General features: G+C 44.3%; 1 protein-coding gene across 1 annotated transcript in view; it reads left to right on the top strand.

The window, feature by feature from the left end:
• Positions 1-4,520: 4,520 nt before the first annotated feature.
• The window catches only part of tbx15 (T-box transcription factor 15), a 34,194-nt gene continuing 24,042 nt past the window's right edge, over positions 4,521-14,672 (top strand). The window contains exons 1-2 of the mRNA XM_070914829.1: positions 4,521-4,707; positions 11,507-11,714. Coding sequence (XP_070770930.1) covers positions 4,521-4,707; positions 11,507-11,714 — 395 coding nt within the window. The remainder of the gene's footprint in view (positions 4,708-11,506; positions 11,715-14,672) is intronic.

Below are 14,672 nucleotides of genomic sequence, written 5' to 3'. Positions count from 1 at the left end.
CAGGGACTCACACCACGCACACACACACACACACACACACACACACACACACACACACACACACACACACACACAGTATGTAGCTGGCCCGCGCTGTGGTTTTTCCATCCCGGTGTTTACCTGGGAACAGAGCGTATCCCCGCTCGGTTTATTTCCCTTTGGTGCCCCCCCCCCCCCCATCCCCTGTTGGCAGAAGCAGCCGACAGAGTATAAATAAAAATATATAGACTACATATACACGCACAGCAGCGGGCTGTAAATCACAGCGACCTGCAGCATTATGACAAACCCACGTTGCAGTGTGAAAGGCTGCAAGGAGCGACTCCGTCACTGAACCGTTTTATGCGCAGAAGTAAAAACTTTAATAGAGTCGTAATAAATGTTAAATCGCAGTAAATGGAAATGGTGTCACATGGAAACGGCTACAGGAAGAAAAAAAAAATATATATATAAAAAACTTTTTTTTAAGTGATGTAAAACTTAGACGGTGTCCTCGCGGTGAGCTGTGCAGGAAACCAGTAAACTTAAAAGCCTCTTAAGCTTCAGACAGACGACAGTAATTACTATTATTTCTAATCAATCAAATGGCGTTTATTTATTTATTTATTTTATCAGTGACTTAATGAGACGTGTGGTCCGTGCACATACAGCATGAGGGTTGTCTCACTTTCTGCTATTTGTGGCTGTCATCTCATAAAGTTTGTCAATGCTGTGATGTTCCTCGTTTGGCCTCTGGAGCCCGTCGTGTCCAAATCACCTTTTATAAGCACGCAACCAAACCAAACTCCATTTAACAGAAGAGGAAGAAGAGCAAAAACACGCACATGCAGGGTCGTCATCGTCATTGTATTGATTTATTCAGGAAGTTAGTTGTCTGTCAAATAATAAAAAAAAAAAAAAAGAATGAATGTATTTTTCCTTTTATTATCGCATCTATTCGACTTCACAAAGTAAATGACATGCGCAGAATCCACTGTGTTATTGTGGGCTATGTTTTCATTTTTTAACATGTGGCTGATCTGCAGTGCCTAAACGTGTGTTCAGAAATAATACGTGTTTATTGAATTGTATATGAGTCGCGTTCTTGTCGTCTTGTCGTCACACACACACACACACACACACACACACACACACACGGATCACTGCGCACATCATCGAGACTATTTCCTGCTCTGATGTTTGATGGTTTTACTCGCCCAGCTGAGGGGGGGCAGCTTCTTTACCCGTCATGCATCCTGTCGTGTCAACAGCCACCTGCGAGGCTCCGAGCTCGCTGTGATCGTCACAGACGCTCGTTTTTCTGTTTGACGCCTGGAAATGAGCGTCAGGTGAGCGTGATCCTGACCGCTCTTCACATCTACAGCTCACTATATTTAGTCCTGCGTGGTGGTGGGGGGGTCGCAGTCCTTGGCCCCGGGTGGAAGGTGCTGAAACAACCGGAGAGCTGCTGTCAGTTTGGATGCTTTACTGCTTGCTGCATGCTTCATCCTCGGGGTCAGGCGGGGTCAGAAGCTTTCTTTTACTAATTGTTGACGTTTGACCGTTTCCGCCCACCTTCCACGTGTGTGTGTGTGTGTGTGTGTGTGTGTGTGTGTGTGTGTGTGTGTGTGCGTGTGTGTCTGGTAGGACGAGGTCAGAAAACAAAGGTTCCTCACAGAGCTTTTGGGTTTACGACTCTGTGTTTTGCGTAAAGAGCCACAGTTTGGTTCACAAAAAAAAACAAAACGGAAAACCAAACAAACCTGGCAGGAATGGCGCATTTTAGGAGTCATAATGTAAAAAAATGACTGCTGGATGAATTCAGCAAGTGTTTGAGAGGAAATATTTAAATGCATTGCAACGTATACACTCTATATGCTCCATGTAAACCTCCTGAGACATTCGATCCAGTTTAGCTGACAAAGAGTCGAAGCCTTCAGATGCTGCAGATCCGTTAATGAGACGCCATCGCGGCTAAAACTTGGGATCTAAACAGCAAACAGTTTTAGTTTTTACTGCTGGTGTTTAACGAGCTTCTTTTCACTTGGGTCTAAACCCACCCTCCTACATGCACACGCACACACACACACACACACACACACACACACTCACGCGGAACGTTTACTTTGCCAGAACTTTACGCACAACAATTTACTCCCAGAAAATCACCCACGCGTCTGTAAAAAAAAAAAGAGACGTGTCCGCGGCTCATAGTTGCATCAGTTATACAATCAAAATGATATTAATATACTTCCACACTCATTAGAGCTCCCCGATTCACCGATGACCGGGAAAATTAGTTCAAAACGACCAAAGGAGCGTCAGATATGTGCAGCTCTGCAGGATGATGTGGTGAAACTTGCAGCTTTTACTGATGAAAAACATCTTCAACACTTCTGTAATATTTCAGGGAGGTGAAGTGTGTCAGTATGTGATTCAGGCGCTTTAGATTATTATTATTATTTTTTTAATAAGCTGTTTGTCAGAAATGTTTCCACATTACATGTTTTTCTTTTTGACACTTAAATCTAATTTAGTTATCTGTGTCTTAAACTGTTGCGATGCTCTTAACTTCATTTCACAGTTTCTACAGATTTGCTGGGTCTGAGTCCACTTGGGTGTTTATTCTAAGGGGGACGGACGCACCGCGGTGACCTTCATGGAAAGCCTCGTCTTCGGCAGCCGCGAACAGTCGCTGTTCCTCCGACGGGTGGAACCGGCGGCGAACATCCTCAGCGCTGCTTCTTTTTTTTTTTCTCCTGAACTTTTCGTTTTAGCCGCTGACTGGATGTGTTTGAAATGTGACCAGCCTCTTTTCCTCCTGAACATCAGGCCTGCAGACTGATCACAGATCAGAGCAGAGTCTCAGCAAAGCGCCTGTTTTTAAAAAGTGATGTCTGATCCCTGGAAATGTGTGATAATATATATATATAAAAATATATATATTATAATGTAAGAGTTTGACCTACAGCTGAAGCAACAATATGACCTGCCTGTATTATTATTATTAGCCTCGTGTTAAATAAAATATCATTATTTTATTTCAGTATTTAACCGTTTTCTATATGATGTTATATATTTACTGTAAATGCTATTAGAAATAAATCTTCTTTGCATTAGACGAGAATGAAAATATTTCGTTTTTACTTTCCCAACAATATTAAAGGCAGGAATGTATTTTCTGATTTTTGAACCGTCCAGTTGGTCATTAATTCATCGAATAATTCAAAGTGAGGTGTAATTTTAATCATCATCATCATCATCATCATCATCAGTGCCTTCAATGTGTTTTAGTAAAATGACTAAATAATACACCGTTGATTAAATAATAGACTAATAGAATAAAGAGGTGGCAGGCCGCCGGTGGAAGCCAACATTTTAAATCTTTATCTCCCTCTAAATGTTATTGTCTATATATATATATATATATATATATATATATATATATATATTTATTTTTTCAGTTACCGACCTGCAGATCCGCTGAAATCCACCTCACTCACTAATCTTGTCGTTCCTTTTTTGTGTCCGACCGTGCAGCCCTGAGATCAGCCCACCTGTCCCGCCGCGGCCCTGCTCTGGCTCCTCAGCTGTCGGTGGGCGACTTTCCCCGCAGTCCCCGGTAATGATGGACGCGGCGGCTCACACACTCACGCGGTGACGAGACGGACATTTAAATGACTTTGGGATGTTCGCCACGAGGTGAGGGGCCTCGCGAGGGCCTCGGCTGACAGACCCACACCTTCAGAGGAGGAGTGAGGCGAAGCTGCAGGATCTGGGTGTCATCAGCACTGGTGGGGCACTGAATGCATCATTTAACTCAAACTGACGCTAGTTTATTATTTTAATATTTTAATATTTTCATATATATTTAATATTCTGCAGGAGAATCTGCGTGGAAAGCAGTTATAAGCATAAAGAGAACAAAAGATAAGCTTGTGTATTTTTCCATATGCTACATTATGGAGTCAGTTCATTTGGCTGCTGCAGTCCGGATGACGGTTCCTCTTCCAGGACGCGCGTCTTCCTCCGCTGCCATTGGACGAAACTCTTCGTCTCGGCGTCTCTCCTGACTTCTCATTGGATGCGCGGGTTTGACAGGGAGCGGGAGGGCCGCCTCTCTGCTCCTGGAAAAAAAAAAACAAAACAAAAAAAAAAAAAACACTCCTCCAGAAGTGAGTATCAATCAGCGAGAAGTTCGGGGGACAGAAAGAGAAAAAGACAGACGCGGAGTGGAAGGACGGAGAGACGCGCAAAGCGGCAGACCGCATCCAGACTGTCAATCCTCCCGGACTCGATCTCACGCGCAGCCAGGATGGCACCGTCTGCCTTCACTAGTTTCACGCGGCGCTTCTAGTCACAGTTGGGATTATTTTGGACATTTGGTGAGTTTGCGTCCCGCTGTAAACACTGACGTGTGCATTTTTTTTTTGTTTCCCCCCACTGTTTTGCTTCACTGCGTTGGACGGACGGAGTGGGTTTTTCGCCGCGTCCCCCACTTCTCCCCCCCCCCCCCCCCTCGTCGGGTGGATTTGAGAGAAATGAGTGAGAGGAGGCGATCTGCCGCAGCTCTGAGCTCTAGAGCCCACGCTTTTTCCGTGGAAGCCCTGATCGGCTCCAACAAGAAGAGGAAGCTCCGGGGCTGGGAGGAGAAGGAGCTGGAGTTGTCCATGGAGAGCCTCGCCACGGACGGAGAGGACCCGGCGCACTGTCTGGATATGGACCCGGGTCAGTGCGCAGACATGCACCCACACCGCTCACATGTCCGGATCTCCGTTATATCACCGCAGCGCGAAGCAAACCGACGAGTCCCGAGTCAAAACATGGCTCCACTGTCAGTGACCCAACCCACGACAGGGCATGTAGCTAGAAGCTCCGCGGCCTCTGCGTGAGGGATTCCGCTCGGTGATCCCGCTCTGCTGCGGGGCGCGGTAACACGGAGAGGAGGCCGTTTGGTTGTTATAGATGCAGCTTGTAGACCTGATGCGTGCAGGCCTGCAGAGGCGGCGAGTCCTGCTGGTCTGCTCTCAGGAGCACACGGCAGAGTATGAAGCACGAAAAATCCGCAAAGGAGCTCGTTTGCATCAGTAACAAATCAAACGAAAGATTTTTAAGGTCTCGACGTGAGTTGAAGTGATTATGTGTCTTTAGTCATGGCGGGTTGGCTCGTCCAGGTTTTGACTCCGGACCGGTGGATTCCGCCGTAAGACGTGTGACATCAACACACAATCAAACACGAATGAAAGCGTAAAGTCGTGTGTTGCTGCTTGGACGCTGTTGGCTGTCAGTGGGCGTTTGGCTGCAGGCTGCAGGCTGCAGGCTGCAGGCTGCAGGCTGCAGGGAGGCCTCGGCCTGTTGCACGAAGGTGAACTGGCGTGAAGCGACCGACCTGAGCTAAAGCGTTTCATTCTCACAGGGAAAAAAACACTTCAGACAATTTGAATTATATTATCCGCCGCTGAGAACTAATCCCCGGGTTCTGCGCAGAACATCTCATAATGTTCCAGGTGTGAGAGCCTCAGAACTTTTAAATTAAAGTGAAAGATTTGATCATTCGTGTAAAATGTGTAATTAGTTTAAAAAAAACAACAACAACAACAAAACCCCAAAACAACCATCCAACCAAAAATGTGAAGAAATGACACTGTGCAATATTAATATATATATATATATATAAATATAGAATACACAACAAAGTAAAATGTACAAGAGAAACAGCAACAACAGTTTTATTGACGTGCAGTAAAAGAAATGTGGAGTGTGGAAATCAAGATGAAAACAGTGGTCATGTTTTGTTTTTGTTTCTTTTTTTTTTTTAGAACAAATATGCGATGAGACAATTTAGAAAACTGACATTTTTTTTTGCAACAACTACAATTTTTATGTAAAGCAATACATTTATATTTTTTCCTTTTTAAAAAAAATAAAAATAAAAATATTTACAGCTTATTAGCATCAACTTCAACATTAATTTAATGTCATCACATCAGCCGCAGCGTGACTCCATTTTTGGCGAGTGAGCTAAGCGCAGGTGCGCTGTGACGGGCTGAGGGAACCTGACGAAGCCTCTGAGGAGAGGGTGCAGGGTCGGGCCTGAAGACCTTCAGTCTCGACGCTTCGCTTTGAGCTGAGACGTTTTAGAAGCGTCATTTTATTTAGTGCTGTTTGAGCCAAAACTGAGCACGTACCCTATTTGTTAAATTCAAGGCAGTTCTTAAACAAGGTTTAACTTTAGTCTTTCAAAATTTTAGACTTTTATTATTATAACTATTATTATTATTATTATTGTTATCATTATTTTCGTTTGGATTATGGATCCAGAGGAGGCCCGTTCTTTGATGATTGGATCTCTTAATTTAGCTTGAAATATACAAATATACAAATCATATGATCACAGCGCATTAAGTGTGCGCGGGGATGTAGAGGCAGGCAGGAGCGAAGCTGACGCTCAGACGGCCTCCAGGCCGGAGCTGAGTCCCGCTGCCTGCAGGCTGACCTCCGGGGCGCAGCGCCGTCGCGCACGGCTCCTTCTTTTAGTGATTGAAAAGGGAAAAAAATCAAATGGGAAAAGAGGCGTAAATCAACAGGAGGGGATTTGTCCTCTGATGGGAAGATTGTTGTTGATTTTAAAATGTACAACTGTCTGCAGTGTAGACGTTGATCTCAGCGTCACCATCGGCACGCGGCTTGTTTGGGAGTGTTTTTAAAAGGACAAAGATCATCAGACCTCGTTAAACAACCCCCCCCCCCCCCCCCAGTCCTTTTCCTAACCTTCTTTGGTTCCTTTCTGTTCACCTTCTCCCAGGTTTTGTCCCCGGGAGTTTTAGGATTTGTGGCTGAATGAATTACCCAGTTCCCGGTGTCTCACCCCCCCCCCCGGTCCCACTCATTAGCAGGCGGGTTCCTGGCAGGTTCAGCGGGTCCTGCTCGGGTCCTAAAGCCTAAAGCTTTTGGCGCGTCGGGCGGCGGGGGTGACCGAGAACAGCGAGTCTCTGTGGTCAGATGATGTGGTCTGGAGGAATCCTTAACGGAGTGATTTTATTTTTACTCAGCTCCAGGCGAGGCTGGGAGCCGGTTGGTCGTATAACACGTTTATTAGCCTCAAAGACAAGGGCAGGACTGAGAGACGCACAGGCTCTGAACCAGGCTCGCGTTTAACAGTCTCTCCCGAGGAGCTGAACAGTTCCGTTATACAGAAAAAGTCGTTTTGTTAGACCTCACAAAACGACTGCAACCACATCTCCGTAACGTTTACCCCTTAAGACAATAATTACACGTTGAACTACATCTAGTATAACTTAATATTTGCTGCCATTTATCAAAGGCCTGACCCAAACCATGAGATTTACAAGGCGGCCCTTTCGCTTTTACGCACAGATTACGCACAGAATTCACCTGACGACTTACCAGACATCTGTTTTAATTATATTCTATCAAGATGACTGTATAATAATAATAATAATAATATTCTAATACTCCCTCCCCTCAGTGTTTCTCTAAAGAGCCATCTCTCAGTCTCAGCATGCAGGCTGATAACAGAGACGTGTGTTTGAGCCGGGTTGGAGGTTTGACTGCTGTCTTCGTGCCTGAGTCTCCATCAGTGTGGAAACAGGTGCTCTCACTGTGTGTCGATCCGGTTACTTCGGTGATTTCACGGTCGACCGTTTGCTACTGTCCACTTCAGAAACCTGCTGCAGCTTCATTAAATACATCAGCTTCATAAAGGACAATTCCACTATAAATGATTTAGCAGTAGCTAAAGTATTAGAGTACAACTACATCTTAAACATCTGAATTTCCCCTTAAGTGTCTCCAAAGGTCGCAAAAAGCACACTGTGTAACAGCATCACGCACAATATGCTGCACATTGTGTGTCTGCTTGTATGCCCTAAATTAAATATATGTATTGTTTACACTTATTCAAATATTTAAATCCAAGACGGGATACTTTTTTTAAATTTTTATTTCTGCACTGCAGCATGAAATAAAAACACTGCAGATGACATGAGATAATTCCCCCAAATTTCAGCCTGATGCTATTTTTTTGGAAACTTAGTGCATTTAAAATAAAGTTCTGTAGGTTTTCCGTGGAACAATAATTCCTGGCTGTACAAAATGTTTGGAAAGATGGAAACACAACCAGGTTTACGAGGTTAAACCTCTTTGTTAGAGACACCCTAGAAGGAAATGAAATATTCTAAATCAGGTGTAGGATTTCTACCTGCTACCTCAACAAAAACAATTTGATCTGCACGTCAGTCTAATAATAAAGAAGATTCCCGTAATGCTTCCCGTTTCCCACGTCTTTCTGCAGCTCCCAGTTTCAAACTCTGCTTCCACATCAGAGGTGCGCCGCCTCAGCAAACCTTTCTATCTATAACTAATAACTTCATTAAAAAGCACGTCCTCTTCCTGCAATATTTTCATTTCATGTATACTCTATATTATGAGTTCATTCTTCAAGCAAACCTCAGCCCTTCTCCAGCTGTCTGAAGCTGATGTGTGTGTGTGTGTGTGTGTGTGTGTGTGACCACATGTGAACTGTGACACAGAGGACAACTTGGTGTGCAGCACTGACTTTATTCAATTCAGACGAATTAGTGGCCTACTATGTTTGCCTCGTTTTAATGAGGCCTGGCATGAGCTGATTGGGAGCCCTTAACCGCAAGATGCAGGCCTTCAGTCTGTGTGTGTTTGTGTGTGTGTGTGTGTGTGTGTGTGTGTGTGTGTGTGTGTGTGTGAAACTAACCACAGCAGATGTCAGGGCAGCGTTCAGCTGAGTGGGCAAATTTTTGTTCATCAATAAATGTCAGTTTTTATTCATTCAGCTTAAAAAACCCCCCCAAAAAAACTAAACTGAACTCACATAAACTCGATGCTGGACTCAAATTATTGTCCTGCGTTTCCTGTTTTGCTCTTTTTTTTTCGTTGACAATTTTATTCTCAGTGTTTGAACTTTGGAAATGAACTGACCTCAGGCCTGATGTTTGAATCTACACATGAGCATATACAAAAACATATAGCAGCTACCTGCTGGCGTGTTTGTCTGTCTGCCTACATCCGGCTTTAAACCCGTGTGAGTGTGTGTGAGTGTGTGTGAGTGTGTGTGAGTGGCGGAGGACAGCTCCCTCATCCTGCTGACAGGGCGTACGGGCAGAGTCGACAGGCTCCTGCTTTACCGGCGTTTGCCTCCTCTGCATCTCGGAGGCGTTCGAGCCCGTTGATCTTATTTAATCAGGCTGTTTTCGCTCTCTGGAATGTGTCTGTTTCCTCTGAACGCCTCCGTTCACACACTAACGTCCAGCTTCAGATGCCTATAGTAGATATGGGGCTGCTCAATGTGGCTTTTCAAGCTGTGTTTGTTGCAAATATTTAAGCAGATTTCGGATTCGAAGCCAGAAATTTCACATTTTTTCTGTAGCGGACAGCAGGACCGTAGTTATAAGACCCAAAATCTCCAGACTAATGACAGTCTTTAGGAGGAGACTCATTTAAGGCCTTTAAATGATAAGTTATTCACTATTACTGAAAGTTAAATAAAAAAAAAAATGCCACTGCAGATAAAAACAATTTTCCTCCATTATATCTGGTGACGTGTTGGTACTTGATGAAAGCCTGACACTATACGGCAGTCTAAGTCCAGTTTGCAGCACTCTGTAACTTTGCTGGGGGTCGGTTTGTGCAAAGCAGCTTGTAGTCGAGACAATCTGAGCCTTGTTGCCGTGTCAGTGCAGCAGACAGTATTATTCAGACTGACAACAGGACGATTTATAAAAATATCAAATGTTCTGTAAAACTCAAATGACCAAAACAGAGGTGTTAAACGGGGTTGCAGTGTGAGTCCAACACTGTGAAATATTTACTGTCTGCATACAGTTTGTAAATGAACAGAAGAATCAGACATCTCCCTCTAACAGATACGCAAATTAAATGTCTTCTGTTTGCAAGATCTAATCTTATCGGCCTCATCTGAAGACACAGTTGCTGTTTTTTTTGATGGGATTCGAGGCGTCTGTCCGGTCCTCGTCCTTTAGCACGAGCAGTGTGTGTTGTAAGTGTTTTTCTAGAGAGGGAGGGGGGCAGCTGACTGACTGATTGGCTGGCCCGGTGTGGACCTGCATGTGTGTGAACAGTTAAAAGGAGAAGAGGGGGAGAGTGATCGTGTGTGACAGTCCTCACTGGCTGCAGTGTCACTGGAAGGATCTCCCAAGAAGATGATGGAAAGTCTGTCGCTGTCTCTCTGTGGTCATTACAGCCCCCACCCCCTCCTCTCCCCCCTCCGCTCTGCCTATCTCCGTCTCTCCTCTCCTGCTCTTGTTTCCAGCGGGGTTGGCTCTGCCTGCGCTGTTGTGGTTTCGCCTGGGATGCTGTCCAGTCTCTCAGCAGCTCTGCATTTGCATAACCATATTTGTGTGCCCTTAGTCTGCCAAGTCAACCTCCTCGTGTCAGGGCCCCCAATAAATAATACATTATTGGATTCTTTTTTTATTTTTTGGTTGGTGTTGGTGGTGTTGGTGGTGTTGGGGGGGGGGTATTTTCAGCTATAAAGTATTTCTGAGAAGAGTGAAATAAGAGATAGCATGTGGTGATCTTAGGAGAGTTTTATCTGGGCAAAGTGCAGTTTTGAGGTGTTTAAGATTTGACGTCCCAGCTGGAAAAACTATGATGCGCTTTGATATTTAACCCCAAAAGGTTTCCATTTTATTTTTGAATAACATCGCACATGAGTTAAGTAACATTTAGAGGTCGGAGTCAAGTAGGATAATTCTTTGTTGAGAGATTCTGCATCTCTCTTTAAGCAGACGTGGATTGTAATGTTTAAAGGCGTTATTATTTGGCGGCTTGGATTTCTGCTGTAATTCGTAATTTCACTAAAGAAATATTCCGTTTGAATTACAGTTAGAGGTCAGGCAGGGTTTTGGGTGTCATGAGATTGTCAGGTGTTCCTGTTATTTTGTCCACCCTGCAGTTGGGCTGCTGGTTTAAAATGAAGTGAAAAAAAGGAAAGGCAAATGTAAAGCAGGCTGAGGTCACCCCGGTTGGTGTCTGGGAGCTGGAGGCTCAGACGGATGGAAAGCTCTCCTGTAGGTCTGGATGGCTTTCAGGACGGAGGGAACGTTTTTATCTGCTCTAACATTGTGACGGCGTTGATGACTCTGAATGGTCAGTCTGTGAAACTGGGTCCAGAAGGAGCACTTGAGGGGAAACTTCATTTGCTGAACGCTTCCCATCGGGATTCTTCATTGTGTGGCCCAATTTAAAAATTTAATATTTTCTACATCGCATTTCAAAGGCTTTACGCAGCATTTATTCTGCTTTTGACATCAACCCAGAACTCCATGACGAGTCGAGCCAGCGAGCCAAACTCGGCCGCTTCTCTCCAAGCTGCAGACGGCAGGTGATTTGGAGTCAGCGGAGAGAACCGCTGCACTTTCTCGCCGGGCCAAGTTTCCTGCGAGAAGCCGAAGCATATTAATTCCACTGTTTCAGGGCTGCCTTCTCATCATCTTCCTCATTTCCCCCTCAGACTCGGAGGCGAGTCCCGGCTCGGACGGAGAGGGTCTGGCCGAAAGGACGTCGTGCTCCTTCGGCTCACCTGACGACCTGGCCCCCGGCCCCTGTGAACCGTCGCCCCCGGCCTCTATGGAGGAGATCCAGGTGGAGCTGCAGTGCGCAGACCTGTGGAAGCGCTTCCATGACATCGGCACGGAGATGATCATCACCAAGGCGGGCAGGTAGGCCGGACACACACACACACACACACACACACACACACACCGGCTCTGTGCGCCAAATGTGCGTAAAAGGCAAGATGCGAACTTTTAGGCGCAAAAAGGTATTGTTTCATCATTTGGCGGTGACGAACAGCCAAGTGCGCTCCTCATCATTTCCAACTGTTTTCTGAAAAGAAATCCTTACGAGGTCAGATTGTAAATCAGAGTCAAGTCGTCACAAGCAGACGCACAGATTTAACAAATGCGCAGACCACAGACGCACTGACCCGCAAACACGCACAAATGCGTCATTTTTAAAGTAACGCACAGTTCAGTTAGAGCTGAACACACACACGCACGCACGCACACACACGCACACACACACCTCTGAGCTCTGTTTGGAGGGTGTTAATGCGTTGCACATGCAGGCCGCTGTGTTGTGTTCAGGCCTTCATGACGCGGCAGGTCGTCCCGGTGCCGGAGAGGAAGGAGACCTGCTTCTAATTACTCTCCCTCCGACATGTTCCGGCTTTTTCAACAGTCCAAACGCAGAGCGAGCGCAGACGTTGACCTGCGGATCCTGCGGGAAGGACCTTTTTTTTTTCCCGCAGTCCGCTCCGCTGCCCGCGCCCTGAACACCCCCCCCCCCCCCCCAGTTCACGTCAATCTGCGGGACGTCCATTAAGCTTAATATCCCTTCAACTGTACTGCAAACGTCTCCCTAACTGGATCTTTACTATCATGCTAAGGCGTTTGGTGTTTAAATGAATAAACGTTTCTTGATTATATAACAGTGTTGGAACTTGATATTTCCCTGAGAAAAGTGAAGTAGCACTAACTGAATTCTCTTTGTAGTCCAGGACGAGGAACATTCAGCTTATTCCAGAGTAGAACAGATTTTTTATTTATTTATTTTTTTAACCTGAACATTGTTCACTTCTACTTTGTACAGACTAAGAACACGTTTCATGTGTGGAATATTTTGTTTCTAACAAAATGGCAGGAAAAAAAAAAAGAAGAGTGAAATGTGACCTGGTAGCCAGTCTCGTCATGCTGAAGACTAGAGGACAAACTCGGCATGTTTTTCAGGAGACTTGCGTTGGTCACTTTGCTCCTGCGCAGTAGCTTCCCGGCTCTGACCTCTGTCCTCTTCTCGCTCCAGACTCCACTTGGCTGTTTTTATTTCTCATTTTTATGAATTGGGTTTAAATTGGTAATCGGCTCATAAATAGAGCAACAACCATTTCGCGCTGAAGCAGAGTGAAGGCGGACACGACCGTCGCCGTGTGCACTTCACGGCCTGCTCATAATAAGCCCATAAATCCCGGAGAGAAGGGAAGCAAGAGCACAGCCCTCTGTTCTCATTACGGCAGCCCCGGATTTACGACATTTAAATGAAATGGGGGAAAATGCCGCGTTTGAAGTGCAAAATGAGGAATTAAGTTGCAACGTCTCCCTCCTCGCACACAGACCGTTAAGATGGAGTCTTTACTTCGACTGTAATTTTCATCATGTTTGCATCAGTTTGAGTCTCGAGCTTTAAGCAGCGGCTTCAGCATGGGAGGAGCTGGCTGCTAAAAATACTTCAAGGATAAAAAAAGAATAAATCTGTTTCATTTATACAGTTTGAGTTTGAGTTTGAAAGTTTTATGGCAAAATAAAGAAAAGAATCCCTTCATGCCTGGAGGGCAAAGGTCAGAGGTCACAGAGGCACGGAAGGAAGTATTTCCCTCCACTAAAATGATAGAAATTATGGAAAGCAAATGAACACATTATTATACTTTTGACAGTAATTAAGTACTAATGACAGAGATCTGATAAATGATGTTCCAAAAGCTTGTGTGATTTATTTGATTTTATTAAATAAATCTGAAGATTATATGTCCTTTAAGATACTGAACTCTGATTGGCCGAAAGCTGCATCTCCTCCGATGTGGTAAACATGCTGAGAGGAGACTTTCCACTTTACAAGCTGCTGCATGATTGGATGGATTTCAGTGAGTCGTCAGTTAAAGGAGCCAATCACGTTCAGTTCGCATGAAACCGCCTGAAAAACAAATGTAGGCACCTTTAAAAATGCACCTAAAAATAATTACTGACACAGAATCAGATTTCCACAAATATTTCTCCACTATATATATATATTTTTTACTTCCCTTAGCAGGACCCCTTTAATGAGCCGTCTAAAAATGTGCCTGCTTGCTGTTGGTTCACTCAGCGCTGCACAAACATCAGTTGGGACACGTCCTCATTTCAGCCATTAAAGACGGACAGAGCAAAGACAGATTTCTGCTCAAGTATGAATGCAACTCATTTTTTAAAAAAATGTTTGTAAAACCGATTAAAACAATCACCAGTTTGCTTTTCAAATACTTAGTGATGTTTGTCCAGTGAACTCAGTGATGAAGACACAGCTACAGTTTTGTAGATATGATGATGTGACATGTTTATTGTGTAGCTTCCACCTTCAGATCTAAACATTAACGATAATCAACGGCATTAAATCTTAATAAAAAATCCAGACCTGCAGCATATATGTACCATTTATTGATCTTGACGGTGCTCCTGCTTTTTATAAATTGTTTTGAGATTTATATGCCTTTGGGCCTTTTATAAAGTATTTTCAGTTGGTATTGATCCTTTGCAATATTGAATTAGTTTATATTTGTCTACTTTACATACATACATTATATGAAGGCCTATTTGTTTTTATCTAAAAAGAAGTACAATGAATTAATAATAATAATAATAATAATTATTATTATTATTTTAGCCCCTACGAACTGTTTTCATTGTGCTTTCCTTTACCAGGATATTTCTCAGCATTTCTGTGTTTGTTATTATCAAAATCTTTATTGTGACTAGAGGGGAAAAGGCAGAATGAGTTGGATTTGTTGGTTGCGGTTTGCAAACACAACATTCAAAGTTGGCCCCTCCTCGTAGCTTCCTCTTGGATGCTGCTTCAGATGTGACACCTGG

Source organism: Enoplosus armatus, chromosome 11 (assembly GCF_043641665.1).
Source record: "Enoplosus armatus isolate fEnoArm2 chromosome 11, fEnoArm2.hap1, whole genome shotgun sequence".
NCBI lineage: Eukaryota > Metazoa > Chordata > Actinopteri > Centrarchiformes > Enoplosidae > Enoplosus > Enoplosus armatus.
The sequence above is the reverse complement of the archived record's forward strand: the minus strand, read 5'-3'. Positions and strand labels throughout refer to the sequence as shown.